The sequence below is a fragment of the Exserohilum turcica genome, assembly GCF_000359705.1.
Source record: "Exserohilum turcica Et28A unplaced genomic scaffold SETTUscaffold_7, whole genome shotgun sequence".
NCBI lineage: Eukaryota > Fungi > Ascomycota > Dothideomycetes > Pleosporales > Pleosporaceae > Exserohilum > Exserohilum turcicum.
Window position 1 is genome coordinate 1,000,710 of NW_007360288.1, and position 24,494 is coordinate 1,025,203.

The 24,494-nt window shown below is 53.4% G+C and overlaps 8 protein-coding genes across 8 annotated transcripts; 6 read left to right on the plus strand and 2 right to left on the minus strand.

Annotated features, from left to right (window-relative positions):
- Window positions 1-603, plus strand: SETTUDRAFT_97293 (uncharacterized protein; the record flags this gene model as incomplete). The annotated part of the gene is made up of 1 exon (XM_008032170.1): window positions 1-603. A coding segment is annotated over one exon (603 nt), but the record flags the coding sequence as incomplete, so codon positions are not given.
- Window positions 604-1,691: 1,088 nt separating this feature from the next.
- Window positions 1,692-3,048, plus strand: SETTUDRAFT_97043 (uncharacterized protein; the record flags this gene model as incomplete). The annotated part of the gene is made up of 4 exons (XM_008032171.1): window positions 1,692-1,867; window positions 1,928-2,090; window positions 2,145-2,720; window positions 2,806-3,048. The coding sequence occupies 4 exons, from the start codon at window positions 1,692-1,694 to the stop codon at window positions 3,046-3,048; spliced, it is 1,158 nt and encodes a 385-aa protein (XP_008030362.1).
- Window positions 3,049-3,651: 603 nt separating this feature from the next.
- SETTUDRAFT_165528 (uncharacterized protein) lies at window positions 3,652-4,643 on the minus strand. Its single transcript, XM_008032172.1, has 2 exons — window positions 4,489-4,643; window positions 3,652-4,430 (listed from the first exon to the last, which is right to left on the minus strand). The coding sequence occupies exons 1-2, from the start codon at window positions 4,567-4,569 to the stop codon at window positions 3,894-3,896; spliced, it is 618 nt and encodes a 205-aa protein (XP_008030363.1). The 5' UTR covers window positions 4,570-4,643; the 3' UTR covers window positions 3,652-3,893.
- A 3,717-nt stretch (window positions 4,644-8,360) lies between these two features.
- SETTUDRAFT_141922 (uncharacterized protein) lies at window positions 8,361-9,991 on the plus strand (the record flags this gene model as incomplete). Its single annotated transcript, XM_008032173.1, has 2 exons — window positions 8,361-9,015; window positions 9,068-9,991. The coding sequence occupies exons 1-2, from the start codon at window positions 8,440-8,442 to the stop codon at window positions 9,989-9,991; spliced, it is 1,500 nt and encodes a 499-aa protein (XP_008030364.1). The 5' UTR covers window positions 8,361-8,439.
- Window positions 9,992-10,487: 496 nt separating this feature from the next.
- SETTUDRAFT_141924 (uncharacterized protein) lies at window positions 10,488-13,693 on the minus strand. The gene is made up of 5 exons (XM_008032174.1): window positions 13,668-13,693; window positions 13,540-13,608; window positions 12,554-13,489; window positions 12,274-12,507; window positions 10,488-12,223 (listed from the first exon to the last, which is right to left on the minus strand). The coding sequence occupies exons 1-5, from the start codon at window positions 13,680-13,682 to the stop codon at window positions 10,553-10,555; spliced, it is 2,925 nt and encodes a 974-aa protein (XP_008030365.1). The 5' UTR covers window positions 13,683-13,693; the 3' UTR covers window positions 10,488-10,552.
- Window positions 13,694-14,220: 527 nt separating this feature from the next.
- Window positions 14,221-15,448, plus strand: SETTUDRAFT_97674 (uncharacterized protein; the record flags this gene model as incomplete). The annotated part of the gene is made up of 3 exons (XM_008032175.1): window positions 14,221-14,448; window positions 14,498-14,527; window positions 15,164-15,448. 3 exons carry the CDS (start codon window positions 14,221-14,223, stop codon window positions 15,446-15,448), a joined length of 543 nt encoding a protein of 180 aa, XP_008030366.1.
- A 1,760-nt stretch (window positions 15,449-17,208) lies between these two features.
- SETTUDRAFT_165532 (uncharacterized protein) lies at window positions 17,209-19,347 on the plus strand. Its single transcript, XM_008032176.1, has 4 exons — window positions 17,209-17,642; window positions 17,726-18,128; window positions 18,178-18,767; window positions 18,820-19,347. The coding sequence occupies exons 1-4, from the start codon at window positions 17,578-17,580 to the stop codon at window positions 19,259-19,261; spliced, it is 1,500 nt and encodes a 499-aa protein (XP_008030367.1). The 5' UTR covers window positions 17,209-17,577; the 3' UTR covers window positions 19,262-19,347.
- Window positions 19,348-19,961: 614 nt separating this feature from the next.
- Window positions 19,962-22,806, plus strand: SETTUDRAFT_173780 (uncharacterized protein; the record flags this gene model as incomplete). The annotated part of the gene is made up of 2 exons (XM_008032177.1): window positions 19,962-21,701; window positions 21,754-22,806. The coding sequence occupies 2 exons, from the start codon at window positions 19,962-19,964 to the stop codon at window positions 22,804-22,806; spliced, it is 2,793 nt and encodes a 930-aa protein (XP_008030368.1).
- Between the last annotated feature and the right edge of the window lie 1,688 nt (window positions 22,807-24,494).

Sequence of the window (24,494 nt, forward strand, 5' to 3'; positions counted from 1 at the left end):
AAAAAGCTCAGCCAGGTCCTTCACTCGAGTTCGGTTCAAAACAGTCTCCTCAAGGATGAAGTAAGGAAGCTGAGAGAGGCTCTAGTTAATGAGAGAACACGTAGGAAACGAGGTAAGCCTCTACCCCTACAGGAGGCTGAGGAGTATCATGGTGGAGCTGTATTCTGGTCTCCAAGGAAGGTGAAGGAGGCGCGCGATCGCCTACAACTCCAGGAGGAGGAGGAGGAGCAACTGCAACTCCAAAAGGCTGATACGAGAAGACAGCGTGAGGAGACAAGGCAGGTTAGGGCGAGGGAGAAGGAGCAGAGGCGTCAGGCGAGGCTTGCAGTAAGTCTAATGAGGCAGAAGGAGAGGGAGGAGAAGGCTATTGAAAAGGCCTCAAGGATCGCGGCTCGCAAGGCTGCAAAACAACTTCAAAAAGCTATTAAAACTTCTCAAAGGGGTAGGAGAAGGAGCTTCATGGCTCCTGCAAAGGCTACTCAAAAAAAGAAGCCTATCGCGAGGCCTCAAGGTGGTGAGGAGCCTCAGGGAGGTGCTGCAAGCTCACCACCTCCAACCTCGCGTCGCGGCCGCGCGATTAGAACTCCGTCTCGATTTCTATAGCTGTATATATATATTAAAGCCTATTGATCTCACCACCAAAATATATCGTGATAATATCTATTTGGTGTGGCTCTATAGCCTCGTTTTTAAGGTAGTTTTGGTGAGGCCGCGCGCGCACTTTGTGGTCGCGCGCACTTTGTGGTGGGGCTAGTTAAGCCTTGATCAACAAGGCTCACCAAGTGACTAAGACTTCTAGACTGATCATGAACCATAACTGCGAGGAACTCATCTTCGGCTTGGATCAAAATACACCGGCGCAAGAAATTGTCTCGAGAACCAATCAGATGAAGAAAAGCGATGGAATTGTAGCAATGGAGAAGATCAAGGGTGATGCGGCTCAACAGGTAGTAAACATCATCGACCTCTTAGCCTCTTGGCATTGCGCCGTCCCGCGGACCGCATCCCCCGACTGACCCTGACTTTCTTGATCCAATCTCACGTCTTCCTGCAGATCTCAGCATTTTGAGCTTCATATTGTACCACCATCTCGTCGACTGGTCGTGATAGCCGTCATGTCAACAAGGCATTGCAACCCTTCACATCCATGCAACAAGAACACAAAGTGATGGATAAGTCGGCCTTAATTCCCAAAGCCTCCATAGTAGGATCTGCTGTTCATCAGGCTAAGTAGTTCCGCAATGGCCCTCGGTTGCACATAATGCCTCAACAACGCAAGGGCTGGCAAAGGAATCCGCTAATATCCCAACGGCCAGCCTCGCGGAGGTTACACACATGCAATTGCCACCGGATCGGCGTCCCGAAATTCGCTCCAATCACTGGTTGTCAAACTCTCTACCGATCGCACGAGGCTCTATCCAGGCGTCTAGATTGTGGCACAGTATTGGAAAACTGGCTCCCTATGTTATTTTCAGATTCGACAACGGACGGTGTCCACCGTGCCGTAGACAGGGGATATCGGGGCCAAAGACATGTAACGAGCGGTCAGCATACGTATATGAGGAGACAGGTCGTTCAAAATATCGAGACAACAGCCTGAAGCAGCCTTTTGCCCCTTGACTCCTACCGTTCAACTGTTGCCTCACGTACCAATACATAAAATCTGGGCTCATACTGCGCTTTGTAACAGAATGCGCCTCTTGGAGATAGCAGTGGTGGCGCTGACCAACGGCGTCAGTGCAGTCAAACAGACAGAGCACGACAAGCTGGCAGCTCGGGGGCTTGCCAACCTCAAGGCCGATATCGCTGAGAATGGCTACCCCAATCCAGGGAAATGCACAATGGAGAACGCTGCAATCCGAAAGGAGTGGTATGTTTTTTTTAGCTTGATTTTAGAGGATGCTTGATCCGACTAACATGTCTCTAGGTCTCAACTCTCCAAACCGGAGAGACGAAACTACATCGATGCTATAAAATGCCTTCACTCCAAGCCTACCCTTACACCAGTTACAGTTGCTTCGGGGGCAAGGAGCCGCTTCGATGACTTTGTAGTCACACATGTCTTGCAGACCTATTCAGTCCACGGGACCGTAAGCTACTCTCAGTTTGAAATCAGGTACTGTGACATGTACTAACCAGTCTAGGCCAACTTTCTGTCCTGGCACCGCTACTACATCTGGGCCTATGAACAACTACTGCGCAACGAATGCGGCTACCAAGGCTATCTCCCATACTACAACTGGGCGTGGTGGTCCAAAGACCCATCCAAATCGCCCCTTTTTGATGGCAGCGACACCAGCATATCTGACGGTGGAGCGTACGTGCCGAACCGGAACTACTCGTGTACTCCGTCTCAAGACAGGTGTTTTATCAAGCTTCCCCCAGGAAGCGGCGGAGGCTGTGTTTCCGGGCCGCTTGCCAACTGGACTGTTTCGCTTGGCCCAATCCAGACCAAAGCAGAGGGCATCAAACCCAATCCTCAAGCCGACGGCCTCGGGTACAACCCCAGGTGTCTCAACCGCGACCTGAACAAAGTCTCTGCCTACGCTTCAAGAGATGAGGTCATCACCGAGCTCATCACGACCAGCAACGAAGTCGGCACGTTCCAGAACCGCTTGCAAGGCGACTTTGCAAACGGGTACCTGGGCGTGCACAGCGCAGGGCACTACACGGTTGGCGGGGACGCCGGTTCCGATTTCTTCAACGCCCCTTCTGACCCCGTATGTCCCTCTCTCTCTCTCTCTCTCCCCTTTCTAATTGTAGCGTTTCCGTGTATCTCATTCTTTTCCACTGACACGCGCCCAGTCCTTCTACTTCCACCACGCCATGGTCGACCGCACATGGTGGATCTGGCAGAACCAAGATGTCGCTGCGCGCCGCGCCCAAGTCGCCGGCACAATCACGTTTTTGGATCAGCCGCCCAGCCGCAATGGCACGCTGCAGGATACACTGACGCTTGGACCCATGCTGCAGGACGCGTTTGAGAACATCACCATGGCGGATGCGATGAGTACGCTTGGAGGCCCGTTTTGCTATATTTATGCTTAGCTTAGCTTGGAAAGAAAAAAATAAGTAATGATGACCGGCGACATATGTGCTGTGTTCGTTGCCAGAGTGATGCAGTGTGCCGAGGTACTTAAGTATGCAGCATGCAGGCGTGGCAATAAGTACGTACATGGATCAGGACACAAACGTCCCAAGTGGTTTGTTTTACGTGAGACGGGACGGTACGGTACGGTACGGACGGGGCCAGACAGACGGCCAATTCCAGTGTCGCATTTGTGACGCAAAAACCCAATACTCGTTTCCGTGGGACTGGTATGCGAGGGCGCGGGCACAGGCACAAGCCGGGAAAAAAGGGCAGGCAGGCAGGCAGGCCCAGACGGGGACAAGACCGAACGCATGGCGTGTGTCTCCCCTGCCCGCCCCATCGCCATGGGAGGAGCTGTTTTGAAACAGCGGGAAAAGGGGAAAGACGGAATGGCATGGCATGACCGTGTGTAGTCGGCAGAGATATGTACTAACGCAGTTTACACAGCATGTCAAGTTCAAGTCAGGCAAAGCAAGAGAGGTAATGGTATCTTGGAAGCAGTAACACCGAGCGAAAGAGAAAGAGAGAAAAAAAAACGATAGCAATAGCGATCACATCGGGGGTATTAATTCTGTATATTTAATTATTCACTTTTCTTTCTCTCTCTCTCTCTCTCTGTTCAGTGACAGTGGTATACACAACAAAACAAACAAACAGAGCGGCAAAATCCATCCTTTCCTCGTCGCAGTCATTATTCCCACATGACCAGTGTTTCATTATGCATAGCCCCATGGCTATGTCGAGCCCGCGATTAACATTTCTAGTGTCGGTGATAGAAGAGTAAAACTGGGGGGTACTGTGTTTATAGGGCGAGCATGGCGAGGGCGGCAGCACCAATGATGCCGGCGGCGTGAGTGGCCTGGACAGCGGCGCCAGTGAACTGGGAGGCGCTGGAGCTGGCGGCGGGCGAGCGGGAGGGAGTGGTGGTGGGGGTGGGAGTCATGCTTGGGACCTTGCTGTCCATGGAAGAGTGGGTGACGATGGACATGATGCCGCCGGAGGTGCCAGAAGGAGAGGCAGATGGGGATGGAGAAGGAGAAGGAGAGGCAGAGGCAGAGGGAGAAGCAGAGGAAGCGGCCGAGGCGGCGGGAATGGAGCTCTTAGGGGCATTGTCGCCAGAGGGAGCGGCGCTGGCGCCGGGGATGGTGATGGGAACACCGACGGATTTGCAGGTTGCCTCGACGGCGGCAATGGCCTTTTGCTGGTCGGCGGCCGAGCAGGCACCTTGGGCACAGGGCTGGACCTGGGAGAGGAGCTGATCGCCCTTTTTGCAGTGGCATGCAAAGTCGCTAATGTCCTTGCAACCGTCGCCGGCAAGAGGGCCAATGAAGCAGGTCAGCTATTTGGTGTCAGTAAGAGGTCCGTCAAAGGAGATTGATCAAAGTAGATAGACATACAGCGCACTGGGGGATGTTGTCGAGCTGTGCGCTGGCAACAGAGGCCAAGGCGACAATGGAAGCGATGGTGAAGGTCTTCATTTTTGCAGCTGTTTGGATCTAGCGTGGAGACGGGTAAATCAAAAAAGGGCTCGATTATAACGACAGTGGACTTTGTGGGGCAAAAGCAGAAGAGGCTGGGCTGTCGAAGGGTCTTTATACACAGAGGACTGGGCCATTCGGCACCCCATGTCCAAAGCAGGGCCTTGTTGGCACCATGGTACGGCCTGGGTCCACAAAATCACCTGTGATCACATGTGGTTCCTTGCTAGCCATGGCGATCTTGGAGAAAGGGCTGGAGGTATTGCTGTATGTGGCAGCACTAGATGAGCCTACCCCAGACTAGAGCACTAGGCGCGGCTGTATGGACGGGAATGCAGGCTGCAAGGTTTATTGGCGTGAAAGAGAGGCGCTGGACACGATCGGCGAGTGATGGAGACTGCCAAAGACAGGAATGGATGCAATGCCGCGTCAGCTCCCATGTCTCATGGCCGCTCCATGGCAAGCATGCGAGCAAGGTTGGTACAGTTGTGTTGAGGCAAGCGACGATCCATCAATGCAGCGAGCGGACGCCATTGGGTCGCCACGGAAAGTCAAGCACTGGCAGCGGAAGCGAGGCCAGGCAGGAATCAGGGGTTGGAGGGTTGGTCGAGTGTCAGGTCGTATGCCTCGACCACTGCAGACTGTGGCTGATTGGATGTTGTGCGGCAAAAGGCCGGACATTAACCCGTCGAGGATTAGGCCAATGGGAAAATCTGGGGCAGACATGGTGGCTGTGAATGCTCGCAAAGTATAAAGCCAATAAGCAGGTGGCTTGGAAGAGCTTGACATGGCCGTGGGTTTCTGTTTGGCACTAACGCACGCTTTCGAGGGCGCTGGCATGGCGAGGGGGGAGTGTGGTGTGCAGAAGCGGCGGGCGACGCCAGAATTCGTCGTTGCAACCCCGCAAACCCAGCGCCCGTCTTGGACATATTTCCGGAACAGCCCGTATTTGCCCATGCCGGGTTAGAAGCGTTTTGAAGTGGCGTCGGCTGGGCCCTCTGTGCCTCGATGCTGCAGCATACACACACAACGAATTTCGGACCCTCCGGTTACGTGGGCGGCTGGAGACGGCGTGGCTGGCCGTACCTGCGTCGGGTTGCGAGTGTCGTGTTCCTACTAGACGTCAGCTCAGTACATGTACAGCGAGTGATTATCCGAGGACGCCGAACCGTCTGAGAAGAGGCTGCTGGACGCCTGAGTATGCGTCGACGTTCGCGGGCGAATGCGGCGTGACTATTGAAGGGCAAGGATTTTGCGTTCCTGCGTCATTCCTCTGCGGAGCCAGCTTCCTTGTCTGGGCAAGATCTGTCGGCTCGGCATCAAGCTCCTCGGCAGCATGTGCTTGTGTCTACCTACAAGCACAAGTACGTCTGCTCCAAGCACAAGCACGACATTTGCGGACAGGGAGCCTGGAGCCATTGGGCGGAGAACCCGGGAGATCTGGGGAAACAAGCATTGTCCCACTGATATGACGACGGAGAAGGGGTGCGCGACACCGCTGCGAGCCACTTCAATGTATGCCGATCTGATCTGAGGGCAGTACGTCAAAGCGCATTGAGTGATTAATTTCCAGTGCCCAAAGAGGAGACCTCACCGCTTCCTCCACAGTACGCCGCCAAGCCGCGGGAACTGGACTGCTACACGCCGGTGTCGTCTCCTTGCACGCCTGAAAAATCCGTTCGTGAGGCAAATATCTGTAACCCAAGTGCGAGAGAAGTTCGACATGCTGCTTATGGGAGTAGCAGACTGGTGCACTGCAGCACGCTTGAGGGCCAGCAGTTTTCTGCTAAGACGATAACAAAGTCCCTCATTCGACGCATGTACCCTACTAGCATACAAGTGCTATGTTAAATTTCTTTATTTATGCTCCGTCTGGCAGCTTTCAACGCTTAGCGTGGCAGGGAAGTACAGTGTAATTAACCTTCAAGAACGCTGCACATTGCTGACACCCGGCCCCTAACCCTAACCCTGCTATCGGCCGAGCTTCAACTCTTTGAGTAAAGAGACCTCCATACAAGGAAAAGCAGTGGATAGAATCCTAGCTCACTCTGGCTTCCATAAGGTCTCGATTACTGTTTCTGGTTATCAGCCATGGTCTTACTAAAGCAGGAGTATTCCGTATAACGACAAGAGGAAGCGAAGACTTACACCCTATACCACATAATTAGCTCTATTTCTACTAGAGAAGCAGTGTTGCAGATATCTCAGGAAGAGGGGAAACTTACACACTGTACCAAATTCTTAGCATAATTCTTGCTGTAGAAGTAGTACTACATATAGCTAAAAACGGGAAAGAAGACTTACAACCTGCATTAAACAATTAACTATATCCTTACTAGAAACACAATATTCCACATAAGAAAGAAAGGAAGAAGACTTACACACTAGAATGTGTTTTGCTAAGAAACTGCCCAATCAGTAAGCTGTGCATGTTACCAAACCTGGAACGGCTCTCTTGAATTTACGAGTGCATGGCTTCTGAATTCTGTCATTTTATCTGCAATATACGTGTCGCTGCTCGGGCAATCATCTAAAGCAGAGTGGGCAAGAAATCACTAACAGAGATACGGCATATGTATTTTTGCAGAAGTACATGCTTAATTACATAAATTAAGGCTATTGACTGTATAGGAGAGTCAAGCAGATGCGTTGACTTGCTTAACAACCTCTGGATGTCTAATAGCATAAAGCTCTAACAAGGTACCTTCTTGGTACTCTACTAATGCGTACCATAGCTATCGGCAAAGCAAGCTTCAGCCTTTCTGTAAGACGCTATGTAATTCCTGCTGCGTTTCTCATCTAAAATCACAGACGCGCTACTGCAGATCTATTACTTCACACTCATGTTTGCACTAGATAAGAGCATGATACGTACACACATACGCTTGTGTCCTCACCTATCCTTCCCGAGTACAGACTATCTACACTATCTGCTAGAATCAGAAGACGTTACATATCTTCTAACTCTATATAACAATACCCTACTTAAGCAAAGATAGCCTGTAAGTTTCAGGACCACAGAGTTTCCTTGGGTGTATTGTTGTATTGCTGTGCTCAACAGCTGTGCGGCTAGTTCGGCATATATTGATAACGAGCACTGTCGTATATACAAGCTCTCCAGACTTTATACAACTATTCACTGCGCAACATTCAGCTCACGTCTATGCCAAATCTGACGAGAGTATTCCAGTTCGCAGAGGCCTGGGCTCATAACATTCTGCATGACTAGTCTAGGCTCACATCCAATCACCATGCGTCACATGTACTGACGACTCGATTGTCTCGTCTATCCCGGTGATGCCGTTAGGTCTCATGATCAGAATACCGGTAGCGGGGAACAGTGACGTTTCATACGTGGGCGCGTACCGATGTGACCCGCAGCGACTCTTCCAGATCGACCGATGAGAGTAGCGTGCAGCGTCTCTTGGGGAACTCAGCTGCAGCTTTGTTTCTCTTACTAATAAATATTGGAATGAGACTCTCCAACGTGGGTAGTGCTGGATCGAGTAGAGCAAGGTGGTTATAGCCTAGCCGCACATGACTGTAGCCACGTGACATACATATGCATAAAGGAGGATTGTGCACATGGAGAGAAATGGCCGCTGTGCACGGGATAAGATGAGATTGATAGGATAAGATAAGATGAGATTGATAGGATAAGATAAGATGGAGTTCGGCGCTGGCTCGGCTCAGTCCGGCCAGGCACGCTAGTGAAACTTCCGTCAGTGTTCGCGGTCCAAAGTTCACGACCAACTGTTGGCCTCCAGTATCAGCCAACGCCTCCATACGCGCCTTCTCTCCATTGCCATCGTCCAGGTCGCCTCCGCTCCAGTCCTTCGTCGTCCCATCGGTTTCCCGATAAACGCCACCATGGCCGACACGGCAGCTCCGCGACCGCACAGCACAGCAGAACAACTCGTAAGGCTGTCCTCGAAGCGGACGCGAGAGATATTCGCCGCCGACTTTGCTTCCTCAGCCGCGCTCGATCACGCATCAAACGGCAACTTCTCGATACACCCTACCACGCCAGCCCCCTCGGTAGCCGCAGACCAAGCAGGCGTCGCATCGCGCATTCGCAATGAATACGAACACGTGCGTGAACTGCCGCCTGCCCTCGCCGCCAAGATGGCAAGTGCTGCCTCTACAGCCGCCGAGCGACGCAAGAAGATCAAGGCGCAGAATGCCGAAGAAAAGGCCTCGGACCCAAAAATGCAGAAGATGATTGAGGGTGTTTCGGAGAGGGCTGACAAGGCGCGCGACGCGCAATCAATGCAGTTGGCTGTAAGGGCCGGAGGGAAGGGCGCTGCGCCAAATGCACAAGGGCCCACGCCAACCAGAGACCAGACATCCAGTTCGCTGGTTAGAAAGGACGTGGTCAGGCAAGCAAAGCCCGAATGGCATGCCCCTTGGAAGGTCAAGACGGTTATCAGCGGTCACATGGGCTGGGTGAGTGGATCTGAGGCAACAATAGCTACAACAGGGACTGACGTCGTCATAGGTGCGATCGGTGGCCATGGAGCCTGGAAACGAGTGGTTCGCCACGGGCGCGGCGGACCGCACTATCAAGCTCTGGGACCTTGCGAGCGGTCAATTGAAAATCACACTCACAGGACATATTTCGGCAGTCCGAGGCCTCGCCGTAAGCCCGAGGCATCCATACCTTTTCTCATGCGGAGAAGACAAGATGGTCAAGTGCTGGGACCTGGAAACCAACAAGGTAATCCGGCACTACCATGGCCATCTGAGCGGAGTCTACTCGCTTTCGCTCCATCCTACAGTCGATGTGCTGTGCACAGGAGGCCGAGACGGTGTAGTGCGAGTATGGGATATGCGCTCACGCAGCAACATCCACGTCCTCGGCGGCCACAAGGGCACAATCTCGTCGATCCAGTGTCAAGAAGCCGAGCCCCAAGTCATTTCCGGAAGCATGGACAGCACAATCCGCCTCTGGGACCTCGTGGCCGGCAAAACACGCACCGTCTTGACCCACCACAAGAAGTCGGTCCGCTCTCTCGCCATCCACCCCACCGAATTCACCTTTGCCTCTGGCTCCGCACAATCCGCCAAGCAATGGCTCTGCCCCAACGGCGACTTTATGCAAAACTTCACCCCCGTCACCAGCATCATCAACACGCTCTCGGTAAACGAAGACAACGTCATGTTTGCCGGCAGCGACAACGGCGAAATCTCCTTTTACGACTGGAAAACCGGCCATCGCTTCCAGCACGGCGAGAGCATCGCTCAGCCTGGTTCCCTCGAGGCCGAAGCCGGCATCATGTGCTCTACCTTTGACAAAACCGGTCTCCGTCTCATCACAGGCGAGTCCGACAAGTCCATCAAGATCTGGAAGCAGGATGACAATGCCACTGAGGAGACGCATCCTTTGGATTGGAAACCCACGCTGGGTAGGCAAAAGTATTGAGTTTTTTTTATTTCTCTCTCTTATTTTTCAGTAAGTACAGCGACTTCTTCGGGGGAGATTTTCCAAGCAGTTTTTTTTTGGACTCTTTTTCTTCTTCTTCTTCTTCTTCTTCTTCTTCTTCTTCTTCTTCTTCTTCTCTGCTTTGCATGGGAAACGGGTGTTGAGGCGAGCATAATGGCGTCAAGATTCTATGATAATTCGGTCATGTGCGCGTAATACGCATCAATTCGAGAATAAGGCATGATGGATATATATACCATATTTGTGATCACAACACTGCTTGGTTTGTCACACTTGATAGAAAGAGAGAGAGAGAGCTTTGAATAACAGAGAGAGCACCATTTCTACCATCATCACTTATCGCTGTTGTTTCTGCGACAATTGATTGACCTTTCATCGCCAGTCTCACGGCAACACTGCAAGCAACTCAATACTGGAAAAACTTCCAATACTTACAGCCATTTTCATGACCAACCTAACCCTATTATCATGCATCGTAACGATTGCCCATCATACATACATGAACACACACACACACACACACGTGCCAACAACCATCATCTACTCTGAACCACCCACACCCATGACGCCCCTACCAAACCACTCACTAATGACCGCAAACCCATCTTTACCCCTCTTGAGCGCATCCTGGAAGAGATCATGCCTCTCTGCGCTCTCCACCTGCGCCCGCCTGATAGCTTTGACCGTCGCATTGTTCGCACTGCAAATGGGGCATTCGACATCTGCATCGTGCACGTCCTCGTCTGTACTCAAGCAGCTCTGGTGATAGCTGTGCTTGCACAGGAAGTGGACGACGGGAAGCTCCAAGCTCTTCATGCAGACTTGGCAGCGCGAGTTCTGGAACACAGCGGGCTTGGTGTTGAGGGCTTCAAGCTCTGCCTTCTTGGCCGACGTGTCGGACCGGAACGTCTCGATGTTGCGCCGGTTGGTGGTGATTTCGGCGCGCTCGCGCTCAATCGTTGTGCTGAGGTATGTTTTTATCATGCCCATTGTTGCGACGCCGTTGGTGGACAGCGTTTGGATGACTTGCAGGGGTGCCATCAGGCCGTCGTCGTCAATCTTCTTGAGGACCGAGTCTAGTTCATCCCCGGCTTCGGCGAGGACGTCTGGTGAAGAGGTGAAGTAGGCGAGGGCAGCTGGGTAGAGTGCTGGTTCTTCTGGGCCGTACTTTTGCAGTGCGCGGATGGCGCCCTGCGTGTCGTTGGCGGCGGTGCAGGAGCGGAAAATGTCAAAGTAGAGGCCTTGCTGCTCGCGCACGAGAATCGCTCCGTCGCGGAAGTTGGAGAGATGCGAAAGCAGCAGCACGTTGGATGTGTCTATGGGAATGTTTTTGCCTTCGACAAGCTTCTTGGCTTTGCTCTCCCATTCTTGTCGCTCGCCGTCCTTCTTGGAGGATGCAGTGTGCAGGTACATCTCAAACAATGTCGTGTAAAGATCGACCTTGTCATCTTCGCGAAGTTCTTCTGATGCTATGCATGCCTCCAGAAACACGATAAACTCCTGAGGGTGATCGACAAACGCCGAAAACGCAGTCCGCGGTTTCGGGACTTTGTACTCAGGAGCAGGCTCGTCCGTGGTCGTCTCAATTATTTGAGCTTGGCTCATTGTGCTCTTTTGTTCGCCAGATGGTGGTGATGCCAATGCATTGGTGTTCATGTAAGGCAAAGGCAGCAGTGCAGCAAGATTCTGCACAGCGCTGGATGCAACGCCTAGACCCATACTCATGCCTCCCCCAGATGAAGGAGCATTGGGTATTACGATAGCGTCTTGCTTCGGCCGGAATTTCCCAGTGTAGTAATCGATGAACAACTGCGTAGTATCCTTGGGTAGGTGCTGCAGCAGTACTGTGGCGTACTTCATGAGGTTGAAATAGGTCACTTCTGGTTCCAGTCGCCATATGTAGGCTAACGCCTCCGCATACCGCTTTGAATCCTCAATCAGAACGTCGACGACCAGTTCATGTTCGCCATGCTTTCGGGCAAGGAAAGCTGCTTGGTCGTAGTAACCTCCTTGTCGACACATTGAGATGGCAGTATCGAGATCAAACTTGAGATCGTCCGGTGACTTGATGAATTCTTCAAGCTTCTCTACATCCTTGAGCTTGGCGTAGCAGTTCAAGAGCAGAGTAGTGTGATCTGATGTCGCCTTGTGGTGGTCATGGAGTTCTTCCAGGTACTCTATCAGGTTGTGGATCCTTTGCGTGTCGAGAAACTGGTTTAACCGTTAGTCATGGACTTGCTTCAGGCTTGGCTTCAACATACCTTTCTGATGACCTGAGACGGTTCAGTGTTATCGATGGCTTTGAGATACTGCTGCATAGCAGTATCATAGTCCTGCTTGGAATACAGGTAGTCGCCAAATTTGCGAAGGATGATGTTCTGTTGGGACGAGTCCAGTCCGGCCTTCTGGGCCAAGTTGATAGCCAGAACATACAGATTACGTTGGTAGAGTATGTCGAGTTTTTGCGCAAAAGGCTTTTCATGATACCTGAAAATCTGAATACAGTTAGCTCTAAACTCGGACAGTCTGTGGGCATTGTACCTTTCCATCGATTGTGAAGACGAACAAGTCACCCCATTCGGCGACGACGGCCTTGACCTGTGAGGTCAGCTGTTCTTGGTGCGCGATAAACCTCAACTCCGTATTGAGAAGCGTAAAGGTAGAGGTATTGAAAACATCATCGGCAGCGCCAACGCCAAAGGCTCTGAGAGGATTGGTCCGTGGCATCGCGTTTGACTTGGGAGGCGCAATGATGGCAATGTAATCCTTGAAGACCGAAATCATCTTTTTCTCGCCTTCATATGTGTAGGGTGGCCCACGGCCGTGCTGGCCATAGTAGTAAATGGCATCGTTGCGTGCAACCACCACATCCCGCGTCGATTTGTCCACAGCCATGCATCCCACGGCGCAGCCGTACTCGTCGAGAGACTTTGCAGGCTGGCCCTGGCCCCTTCCAGATATTACGAGCGTCATGATACGGGCGGTGGTCGCAATGTACAGAGCCGTAATGTTTCCTTCCCTGAACTCGATACCAGTAATAGGCTCTTCGGACTCAAATACGGTTCGTTGTCGCGCGCCGCGGTCGTGTATGAGGTCGCCGCGTACGACGGTAACGGCGCCATTTGCGAATCCAACTGCCAGCTGGGAGAGGTTGTCGAGCGCTGCAAATGCGGATATGGGGAACTGTTTGCGCCCATTGTGAATGGTGAGAGTGCTCTGGCACCGTGGAATGCCCGTCTTCTTCTCAAGCTTGTCCAAGGCCCACACTTTCAGAACCGGCTCGCTGGAAAGGTCTTCGGCTATGGTGACGAGGAGAGAGGTTCCCTCGACCTGCTTCATGTGGGTGATTGAGCCTGCGTCATGGGCCTTGAACGTGCGCACGACCTTGAAGGCCTGCGACACGATGCGAACGACGCCATCTGCACCACCGAAGAAGATGCTCTCCGATCCGGATGTTATGCACGTGATATCGCCAATCTACAAGTACTCATGAGACAAGGCCGGCGCGGAAGAGGCCGTGGTCATACCTCGGACAGGAAGGAGCTCTCTTCGTCGGGGAGCTTGACTTGCGAGACATCGAAGAAGCGGAACTGCCACTTTTCACACATTAGCATTGCGACTCGGCGACTCGAAGGGTGAATGGTTGCACACTGACCGGAGTGACTGCCATACTGCTATCGCTCCATACTCGCCGCTGCCTGTATGGCAGGAGCTATCGTCACTCGCAACCCCGGTTGTGGTTGGGCAAGTACGGCCCGCCGATTGACCGTTGCGCCTTGGCCAATCAGCGTGCACCGGGCGTGTCGTGGCTGAGCAAGGCTTGGCGTCCGCCCTCTTGATTGTCTTGCTGCCTCGCGCTCTCCCCTTTCCTCATCTCACCACCACTCTTCCCAACCCCCCCCCCCAAAACACCTTTCGCATCTGCGCTTCATCGCCAGAACGCCCACCCAGCAGCCCCACGCTCTCTACGCTTGCGCAAGCCCACTCTGGTTCTGAGCCTCACGAGCCTTACCAACTACGACGCGCCTGCCCCCAAACAGCGCGTTTCTTTGTCTCCAGCCTCGACACCAGTCCAGTCGCACGTCTATCAAAGAGACCGCTAGCCTTTGCTATTCCATCAACTGCCACACCGCCTGCCTGACATCAGCGCGCCTTTACACCACCGCCCGCTCAGCCCAAGTATTATCATCCCTCAACCACTCATCACCATGTCTGCAAACAAGATGGAGCAGAGCCTCGACGACATCCTCAAGGCCTCGAAGACTTCTCGCCGCGGCCGCAGCACTCGCCGTCCTGGCACTGGACGACCTGCCGCCGCTCCCGCTCCTGTAGGCGGTGTTGCGAAGACGACCAAGCAAGGCAAGCAGGCTAAGCCCGCGCCTGCTACTCCCGCCGCTGTCCTGGGCGGCGAGACCAAGATCATGGTATCCAACTTGGTATGTTCTAGAATGCCTGGAATGCATGGATTTTGCTAACGCGCACCAGCCAAGGGACATTGACCAAGTCCAACTTCAGGTATGTAAGACCGATGCAGGTCTTTGAGCCTACTCTTCTCGCATTTGCGAACCCGTACGAGTGCGATCCGACGACCCGAGCATTCTCCCTCCGCCTTCCGGTATGGATGTTGAGCCATGACTTGCCAAAAATCAAACCATGATCTGTGTTGGGCACACATGACTGGTATAAGATTAGCAGCATGCGAACATTTCGAGCTACCGCAACGACGAAAGTGGGTGATCCAAACTTGCGAGCTACACTTCACAAGTGGAAGCGCAAGCAGCCACGCTCCAGTGCCAACATTCTGGATGCGACGCAGCAACTCTTGCAGGTCAGCAGAGCGGCGAGACGCGAAGATTGAGTACAGTCACCGATAGCCTTGAAATTATCAGAGGGGCGTGGGCAGGCATCACCAGACTATCTCAGGACGATGTAACACGTTCATCGCAACGACCGCTCCCGCAATGAGTTTGCTTTGTGCTGCCGAAGTTTGCGTTCGAGGCACAGGATCAGAGAACCCACTTTCTGAGCGGCGCTCACAACCGCGTTAATTGGAATCGACGACTACCCCCGGCCGACGCCGCACTTGCCGTCAATGTTGCTTCTATTTTCGCGATTATCAACTCCTGGCACGACCACTAATACGCCTTGTAGGACTACTTTGCCTCAGCCATCAATGTAGGTCGACCAAAGAAGGTTCTCCTCCAATACGATGCTGCTGGCCGTAGCGTTGGCAGCGCAACCATCATCTTCAACAAGCACGAACAAGCTGCCAAGGCTACTGCTGCGTTGGATGGCGTCAAGATTGACGGACGCCCTGTCCGCGTCGAAATGCTTGTCAGCGCTAGCGCACTCCCTGCTTCGACGCGCCCTGCTTCGCTAGCGGACCGTGTTACGTATGTATCCTCTTTGTGGCGCGGGAAAAGGAATTTTGGCTAATGCATGTACAGGCAACCAAAGAAGGACAAGCCCAAGCCCGCTACCACAGAAAAGGCTGCCGCAGGTGCCACACGTGGACGTGGACAGACGCGGGGACGCGGCAAGGGCCGTGGTGGTCGTGACGCGCGCCCAAAGAAGAAGACTGTCGAGGAGCTGGATGCCGAGATGGCCGACTACTTCCCAGGCGGTGAGGCCAACGCTGCCAGCGGTGCTGAAGTGGCTCAAGTTACCGCTGGCGGTGACACTGCCATGGATGATGAGATGCTGTAAACGCGACTCGTATCGACGCGTTTCCCATCACATCACCCATGACAATGTCACGATTTAATTGAGCATCGGTTGCAAGTGGTTCAGCTTTTCCGGTAGTCGAGTTGGTTTTCACCTTTATTTTCTTGGGAGCGTTAATCTTTCTAAAAACATCATACCCCGAACGGTCGGTTGTCGGTTAAGGACGGCACAAGACATGATTCGGCTTTTGTACACGACTCGTCGACGGTTCGTTTCGGATCACAAATTGTACTCTGGGCTTCGGTAGCTACAATCAAGAATGGTCATGGTTCCAGCAATAGACACCACTGGTCCGTACTTTCTTGTCCCCTGTGATGATGTTTATCTGTGCATGCCTGTGTGGAGGGTCGTGACGACGATGTTTATCTCGCAGGTTCGTGCCGGACCACAGGAAAGATGAAGGTAGTCAGTCGTTCACATGGCCCCCCACTTAACATACGGTGAGGGGCCAGACAAGCAGCACGTTTTGCGGAATGGTAGATGCGCATGCGTCTTTTCACAGCGAGGCGGTTGATAGCAGCAGGACGAGTGATGTCGGGCAGAGGTCGGGCTGGGGCGGGGACATTCCGCGTCAGCAAGCAGTAGCTCTGGGCCCGGGGCATCAAATTACTGAATGCGGATACTGCTGTGTGTTGCGGAGGTCGGGATGTGGCAGTTTTCCAGTCTGGGTCGGCATCACACCACCGTGGGGCCATGCTATTCGTATACGGGCACAGGGGACAGCCCTGAGTGCGATGGCTGGAGCTGGCCGCTGGCTGCTGGCCGCTGGAGCAGGTGTATTCGCATTACCGGAGCCTTTCGTGCGAAGGGGACGTGGGTAGCGTGGTTAGGCCACATGTGGTTGCGTCGTGGCCGCTATTTGCTCAGCCATGTGGAGACTCACGGCTAACCAAGCTTCGGACCGGAAAGATGCTGGGCCAAAGGAGCGCTCGTCCGGCGCAAGCTTAATCGGACAAGCTCGACTCATGGCGTTCGCCGTCTCCTGGCCAGGTTCTGCCTTGGCATCGATTGGTTGCGATGGCATGGAGTGCCGGGGGGGGCTCTGGTCCAGGCTGGGGAGTGAGGTGCGCATCCAGCAGTGGCAGCAGCAGTCCAAGCAGTCCAGGTGGCGCGGTACTCGTTGTAATGGAGGCCGAGGTTGCTGGGATGCTCGACGGGGTTGCCGTTTGCGCGTTAGCAGAGTGGCGACGCTGGCGGCTCGTAGGAGTGGGAGTAGGTGTAGGTGGATGTGGATGTGGATGTGGATGGGGACTTTGTGCACGCCGCCCAGACATGCATGGTGCTGATGATGCAGTTTCGTCAGGACAGGCGTCTATCTCTATCTCCCTCGCCTCCCCTCCCCAAGCTGCAAGCATGCCACCATGCGGGCGGCAGCGCGGCGCCGCTTTGCGCGTATGCATGTGGGTGAGCGCAGCACCGTCTGCCGTCAGTGGGCGTAGCTCCGTGTCTCTGCCGCATGGGCGACCAACAAAGCCTGTGTGTGGCAAGGCTGCGTGCGGCTTCGACATGGCGACTGCGGGGGAGGGGTAGCTTTCACTGGCTGCGCGAGCGGGGCAGCGAACCCTGCCCGATGGGCTAAGCGTCATCCACTCATGCATCCCTGAGACACACCATGGCCCGCAGAGCTTTCCCAGGACGGGATCCCGCTGACCGAGCCTGTCTGTCTGGCCCATCGTGCAACTGTGTGCTGCTGCCCGGTGGAGAGAAACGTCTCTAGTGCCGCGGTGCGTGGCACCCAGGAGTACTTAAGATTTCTCATCGCCCCCTCGTGCCCCTCTTTCTATCCCCAAGTCCCTCCCACCCGTTGTTTCCTTCAGATACCCCAATTCCTTTTCGCAGCCATGTCCGAGACGTTAGCAAAGCTCTCTACCCCCCAGACGGGCGAGTACGAGCAGCCCACCGGCCTGTAAGTCATGCACCCGCCCGGCGACTTTGCTGGTGCTTTAGTAATCGCCCCTGGCGCATGCCGCGTACTGACAAATGGCCCAGCTTCATCAACAATGAGTTTGTCAAGGGCGTCGACGGCAAGACCTTTGAGGTCATCAACCCCGCCACCGAGGAGGTCATCTGCAGCGTCGCCGAGGCCACCGAGAAGGATGTCGACATTGCTGTCGCGGCCGCCCGCAAGGCCTTCAACGGTCCGTGGAGGAAGGAAACACCAGAGAACCGCGGAAGGCTTCTCGTCAAGCTTGCCGACCTCTTCGAGCAGAATGCCGAGCTTCTCGCTGCCGTCGAGGCGCTTGACAACGGCAAGGCCTACAACATGGCCAAGAACGTCGACCTTCCCGCCGCTGCCGGATGCCTGAGGTACTACGGAGGATGGGCCGACAAGATCGAGGGCAAGATTGTCGACACCACACCCGACACCTTCAACTACATCCGCAAGGAGCCTGTTAGTATCCTTGTATCCCATCTTGAACCACACAGCTAACAGTCGTCAGATCGGCGTTTGCGGTCAGATCATTCCCTGGAACTTCCCTCTGCTCATGTGGTGCTGGAAGATTGGTCCCGCTATTGCGGCCGGTAACACCGTCGTCCTGAAGACGGCTGAGCAGACTCCCCTGTCTGCGTACGTTGCATGCAAGCTCATCAAGGAGGCCGGTTTCCCACCAGGTGTCATCAACGTCATTACCGGTTTTGGTAAGATCGCTGGAGCTGCCATTGCCTCGCACATGGACGTCGACAAGGTTGCCTTCACTGGTTCCACCGTCGTTGGTCGTCAGATCATGAAGGCTGCCGCTGGCTCCAACTTGAAGAAGGTCACCCTCGAGCTTGGAGGCAAGAGCCCCAACATTGTCTTCGCTGACGCCGATATGGACGAGGCCATCAACTGGGTCAACTTCGGCATCTACTTCAACCACGGCCAATGCTGCTGCGCTGGTTCGCGTATTTACGTCGAGGAGTCCATCTACGACAAGTTCATCGCGCGCTTCCGGGAGCGCGCTGCTCAGAACGCCGTCGGCGACCCATTCGCCAAGGACACTTTCCAGGGTCCCCAGGTTTCGCAGCTCCAGTTCGACCGTATCATGAGGTGAGTTTTTCGTGGCATCGTATTGCGTGCGACCTTGCTAACTGCAATGCAGCTACATCGAGGACGGTAAGAAGTCTGGCGCCACTGTTGAGACTGGCGGTAAGCGAAAGGGTGACAAGGGCTACTTCATTGAGCCCACCATCTTCTCCAACGTCACCGAGGACATGAAGATCCAGCAAGAAGAAATCTTCGGCCCCGTGTGCACAATCTCCAAGTTCAAGAACAAGGAGGAAGTCATTAAGATTGGCAACTCGACCTCATACGGCCTTGCTGCCGCTGTCCACACCACCAACCTGAACACGGCGCTCGAGGTTGCCAACGCGCTCAGGGCCGGAACTGTATGGGTCAACACCTACAACTCTCTTCACTGGCAGCTGCCATTCGGTGGCTACAAGGAGTCTGGTATTGGCCGTGAGTTGGGTGAGGCGGCGCTGGATAACTACGTCCAGACCAAGACGGTCTCCATCCGTCTCGGTGACGTGCTCTTTGGTTAAGTGTTTTTTTCTGTAAAAGCCCCGAAGCAAATCTGTACTGTATATAGCGAAGTTAGCAGGAAACGACAAATCAAAGTAAAAATCCTGATACTGACGACTCATTCCCTGTGCTTGGATGATGATGATGAGAATCTGCACTGCGGTGAAAGGCGCCTGAGTCGTCTGCACCGAACCCCTTTTCCACCGGCCTTGCTTTACGCTGCAACATATCCCTAGCATGGGTTGCAGCAATAAGCTTACCTTGATTAGAGCGTAGCTTGAAGCCTTTTGAATCAGGAGAGGTCATGGCTCAGGGCAATGCAGGTGTGGAAGACATGGCCGGTTAGACAGCAGATCAGGTCAGGTGTTGTCTCGTGTTGCCAAGGAGAGAGCGCGTGCAGAGGAGGGCTCGCAAATGCGGACGAGGAGGTGCACGGGTGAATGCTGAGTGTTGAACGGCTGTTCACATGCTGGGGCACGCGTTTGTTTTGGCGAGAAGCGGTTGCGTCAGTGCTCCGACTGATGATCGGAACCGTACCGCGCTACAACAATCATCACCTCAAGGCTCCCATTTTGCTGCAGCCAGCTGTCATCTCGTCATCTCCACCCGTGTGCACGTGAGGAGAGAACATACAGCGCTATTGAAATCATGATATGACGACGCCTTTGCACGGCTGCTTCTCTTAAAGTTGCAGCACTCGACTCAGGCACGCTGCCCATCATGGCCGCCAACGAACCCACGCTGTCGTCCCGGGCGAATCAATATGTCCGTGAGATCCTGCATAATACCGAACCCCCACCTGCTATACCCGTTCGCTACTTTTACACGTCGCCTCTTGCGATAGACGATCCACTCTCGCCCGTACCGCCGCCGCCAACAGCCTCGTCGACGGCCAAGAGGGTGCCACCGCGGCCCTTCTCCGAGTACGACAATGAAGCCATCCAAAAGTCGTGGCACGCCCTCCGCAAAAAGATACTCAAGCACAACGAGGAGTTTGGCGAGAAAGATGGCACGGGGCGGGGGACGCCGACGAACCCAGCAGTGGAGCGGCTGAGGCGAAAGAGAGGAGGTAGTGCTTCCAGCGTCGAAGCCTCTGTCCAGGGCAGGGATATACCAGGCGCAGAATCAGCGGCCAGAGGGCAGTACTCGAGCTCCGCCGAGATGCTCGACAGGAAGCGGCCGGGCTCCAGCGGTGGCAGTCACGGGCACTCTGCTTCGGGCTCGCTGAAATACGACCACGGATCCATATCGCCACTCGAGCCTTCGACAACAGGCACCCCTTTTATCCGAGCGCCGTCCCGAGGGAACATTTCCAAGTCGTGGAGGCCTACGCCCCCAGAGGGAAGCCACCGCCCGACGATACATGAAGTGGATAGCTACAGATGGGATGACGACATGGAGCCTGCTCTGTCGACAGCCAAGGACAAGGCGCCAGCAAAGGCCCCCAAGCCAAAGCCGGGCCCGTCTGCAAAAGTGCCTGTTGGTGTCTCGAGACTGCATCACGTAGTCATGGACGCCGGCTCGATACGAATGGAGCCCATATACTGGTCGCCGCTTAGCGACGTGGCCAAGATAGTGCGGGGGACATGGTTTTATAAAGACAGCATGATGCCCGTCGAGGTCGAAGTTGCCAACATGCTTGAAGTCGGATACCTTGAAATGAAGCCCTGGACGCAGACGTGGACGGACGAGCTCAACAGCGCCGTCGAAGTCGGCGCTTTTGGTGAGATGAAGATCCTGCATCAGCTCTGGCCTGAAAAGCCCAGGAAATCAGAGAGTAGACCGTCGACTTCGCATCAAATGCTGCAATCCAACGGCCTAGTCCAAAGCACGCTGGGTGACGAAGAACATGATCCGCAGAAAGAGCACCGTGAAATTGTTGACAACGCATGCGACTTGATTGATATATCAACGGGCCCCGAAGGCCCTGACCACAAGGCGGCTGGAGATCTCGAGTACGGTGCGGACGGGCGAAAACGCCTTTATCGGAAAGCTGGCGTCATATACTCCAACGATAAGGAGGCCTATATCCTCAAGCCTGCACTCCAGCCGTCCGACTACTATGGAAGAAGACCACTCGCCAACTATATCCGCAAAGGACGGGAGATTGGCGTTCATGTCGTACGGGGATTCGACCAGGCCATCTGGGACAAACTGCATCCAAGCAAGAACTCGCCAAAAGCACAAGCGGCGCGCCAAGGAGTCTCATCGTCGCAAGGTGGCGCACCACCATACCAAAGACAAAAGTCGGATCCTACCCTTGCGCAATCCGAACGACCCAAAGTGACGGATCTTGTACTGGTAATCCATGGCATTGGACAGAAGCTATCAGAAAGGATGGAGACCTTCCATTTTACGCATGCGATGAATGCCTTTCGACGGGAAATGAATGTTGAGCTTGGAACGCCTGATGTCAAGCGCCACTTGCGCAAGGATATGGGAGGGGTGATGTGTTTGCCGGTAAGTCACTGCAAATGGCAATTTTGAGTCACCCATTCTCAGACACACACAGGTCAATTGGCGCCATCGTGTCTCATTGGAAGTGGACAATACTGAAGTCGAAGCGCCAGAGGATCCCTCTGCCAATAAATACACATTGAAAGACATCACCCCAGACACCCTACCCTCGGTCCGTGGTATCGTAAGCGATGTTATGCTCGACATTCCCTACTATCTTTCTCCGTTGCACAATCCCAAGATGGTGGCCGCCTGTATACAAGAAGCAAACCGCATCTACCGCCTATGGTGCCACAACAACCCTGGATTCGCAGAGTATGGCCGGGTTCATCTGATCGCACACTCTCTTGGCTCAGTAATGGCTATGGACATTCTAAGCCAACAACCAACCTATGTGGATCCGCAATTTACCGACCCGTCGTTCCCTGAAGCTGAGATACCTCAGGACCAATTTATCTTCAACACAACCGACCTCTTCGTCTGTGGTAGCCCAGTCGCCCTCTTTCTCCTGATGAAAAATGCCAACCTTTTGCCGCGCCGTGACAAGGAAAAGGCCGGCGCAGACTCCTATGCTGCACCCGGCGTGGCTGGCGAACAAGGCACGTATGGGTGTCTTGCAGTGGATAACATCTACAACATTATCAACCCGTATGACCCCGTCGCCTGCCGCATAAACCCAACCGTGGATATATCTTACGCCTCGATGCTCAAACAAGCAACTATCCCATCAGCCTCAACATCCTACTTCTCGTCGCTCAACCCCTTCCGCTCCGCCACCTCTTCGCAACCTTCCTCAACCAACAAGCCCCTGACCATCCGGCTCCCCAGCAATGTTGAGCTTGAAATACACAACTTCACACGCGAGGAAATCGCAGAGAAGAGAATGTATCTACTCAACGACAACGGCCAGATTGACTACTACATGAAGTATGGGGGTGGGCCATTGGAAATCCAATACCTGACCATGCTGGGCGCGCATAGCAGTTATTGGCTGAGCAAAGATTTTGTGAGGATGATTGTCGTCGAAGTAGGCAGAGGACTAGGGAAAGCAGGTACAATCAGCGAAATGCGCGCTGTAAAGAAGAAACCTGTTATTGGTGGAACTTGAGGGATCAGCTCAACCAAGCATGCATGCAGGCATTATCGGGGATCTTGGAGTTTCACTTGGCTTACTTTCCCCTCTAGTTATACCCCCCCTTTTTTTCTCTCTTCCTCTTCCCCTTCTCCAGTGTGTTTTTAACCCCCTCTTATCAAATGACGCTTCGACACAACATACATAAGACGGATTCAGCAAGATGCATGCGCGGAAAAAAAAGCTGAGATGCGAAAAGAAGGGAACACGATAAGATTAAGAGAAGTCATGATTCGATTTTATTTTCGTAACCGCAGCAGCGCTTTTATACAGATAGATGGATATACATTTTAGCACTTTTACATACATTTATTATGTGTACAATCTCCACTTTAATGTAAAATTTGAATTTTTACACTACGCCGCTCGAATCGATGCTCTGAGTATTACACATCATACTCGCACACACTACTCTTTCTCTTTCTCTCCATCACGCTTGTACTTGTCTCCGTGTGGGGGAAAAAGATGGGGATGGGAGGACAAGCATATCGGTCCATCCATCCTCCGCATTGTTTCAATCCATCCATCTCCATATGCACTAAACTGACTAAGTTACCCTGTTTCCACGTGCATCCCATCCCTCGCATCCATCCATGCCTCCCTCGTCCACACTGTTTCAATCCCCCCATTTAACCCATCCATGTATGCACTAGACTGACTAGTAAGTACCCGGTTTCCCCTCCCCCCCCCCGCGCCCATGCCTCGATTCATAGCTTGCATGGTTTTGTTTCTTCGACCTGGACTTGCCTACTAACTGGACGCTAGTGTCGCACTTGGCGTCTCTACTTGATTTGCTTAGTCGCTTCGCCACTGCCGCATGTGCATGCGTCAGCACGGCCGTCGTCCAGTGTGCGCGTTTGAAGTAGAGTGGGAGTGGGAGTGGCGGACGGCACTAAAAGCCGATCTGGCTTTGGTTTCTTAATTTTCCGGGTGAACTGGTATTGGCAGTGACGGGGTAGTAGTAGTAGTGGTGGTGGATGTGTGGCAGGGGATCGGCGGGTGGCGGGTGGGGAGGGCTTTTTCTTCTTTCTCCATCTATATAGCGCGGTTACGTGTGTAGAGATGCATATAGCGCCATTGCCAAGGCTGAACTGTGCGTGTCATACCATTATGTGGCACGAATAATACATGTACGCCGGATTATTTTTGGTTGGATGGATAAAAGGGGACGGGTTATGTATATAACGGAATTATAGCTTCATTAACATGCCGTCACACACACACACACCTCTAAAGATTGAAGGAACAACCAAAGAAGAAAGTGAGCCAGATAGCGTTGGAAGTTACACAGTGTCCTTGATCGACCGTTGAATCAAGCTTTTTCTCTGGACCTTTTGTTTTTTATTCATTTATTTATTTTCTCACTGATTCATGTCTACGCTATCTCCACAATTCAAATCAAATAAAAACCCACGTGGGATTTCCAAGATCGCACACCCACTCACAACCGACTGACTGACACATACACACATAATATAAACGCCTGCCCCTTTAGTAAAAACTATTACCTTAGCTACTACGCTAGCTGACCCCCCCCCCTCCCAAGAAAAACGGGGGCTAGAACAAATAGGCAATAACCAAACTCCACTTCATGTATGGTGATCAATTAAGTCACTAACTAGTTACTTCAACTAAACTGACTCTCTAAGTCGGAGTTTCTACTT

Bases quoted from the DNA above. Each gene is read 5' to 3' on its own strand.
- SETTUDRAFT_165528 (XM_008032172.1), bottom strand. From the start codon at position 4,569: ATGAAGACCTTCACCATCGCTTCCATTGTCGCCTTGGCCTCTGTTGCC. The intron at 4,431-4,488 runs GTATGTCTATCT...GACACCAAATAG, and splicing joins ACAACATCCCCCAGTGCGCT to CTGACCTGCTTCATTGGCCC.
- SETTUDRAFT_141924 (XM_008032174.1), bottom strand. The intron at 12,508-12,553 runs GTACAATGCCCA...AACTGTATTCAG, and splicing joins TCTTCACAATCGATGGAAAG to ATTTTCAGGTATCATGAAAA. The intron at 12,224-12,273 runs GTATGTTGAAGC...CGGTTAAACCAG, and splicing joins CGTCTCAGGTCATCAGAAAG to TTTCTCGACACGCAAAGGAT.
- SETTUDRAFT_165532 (XM_008032176.1), top strand. From the start codon at position 17,578: ATGTCCGAGACGTTAGCAAAGCTCTCTACCCCCCAGACGGGCGAGTAC. The intron at 17,643-17,725 runs GTAAGTCATGCA...CAAATGGCCCAG, and splicing joins TACGAGCAGCCCACCGGCCT to CTTCATCAACAATGAGTTTG. The intron at 18,129-18,177 runs GTTAGTATCCTT...AACAGTCGTCAG, and splicing joins ACTACATCCGCAAGGAGCCT to ATCGGCGTTTGCGGTCAGAT.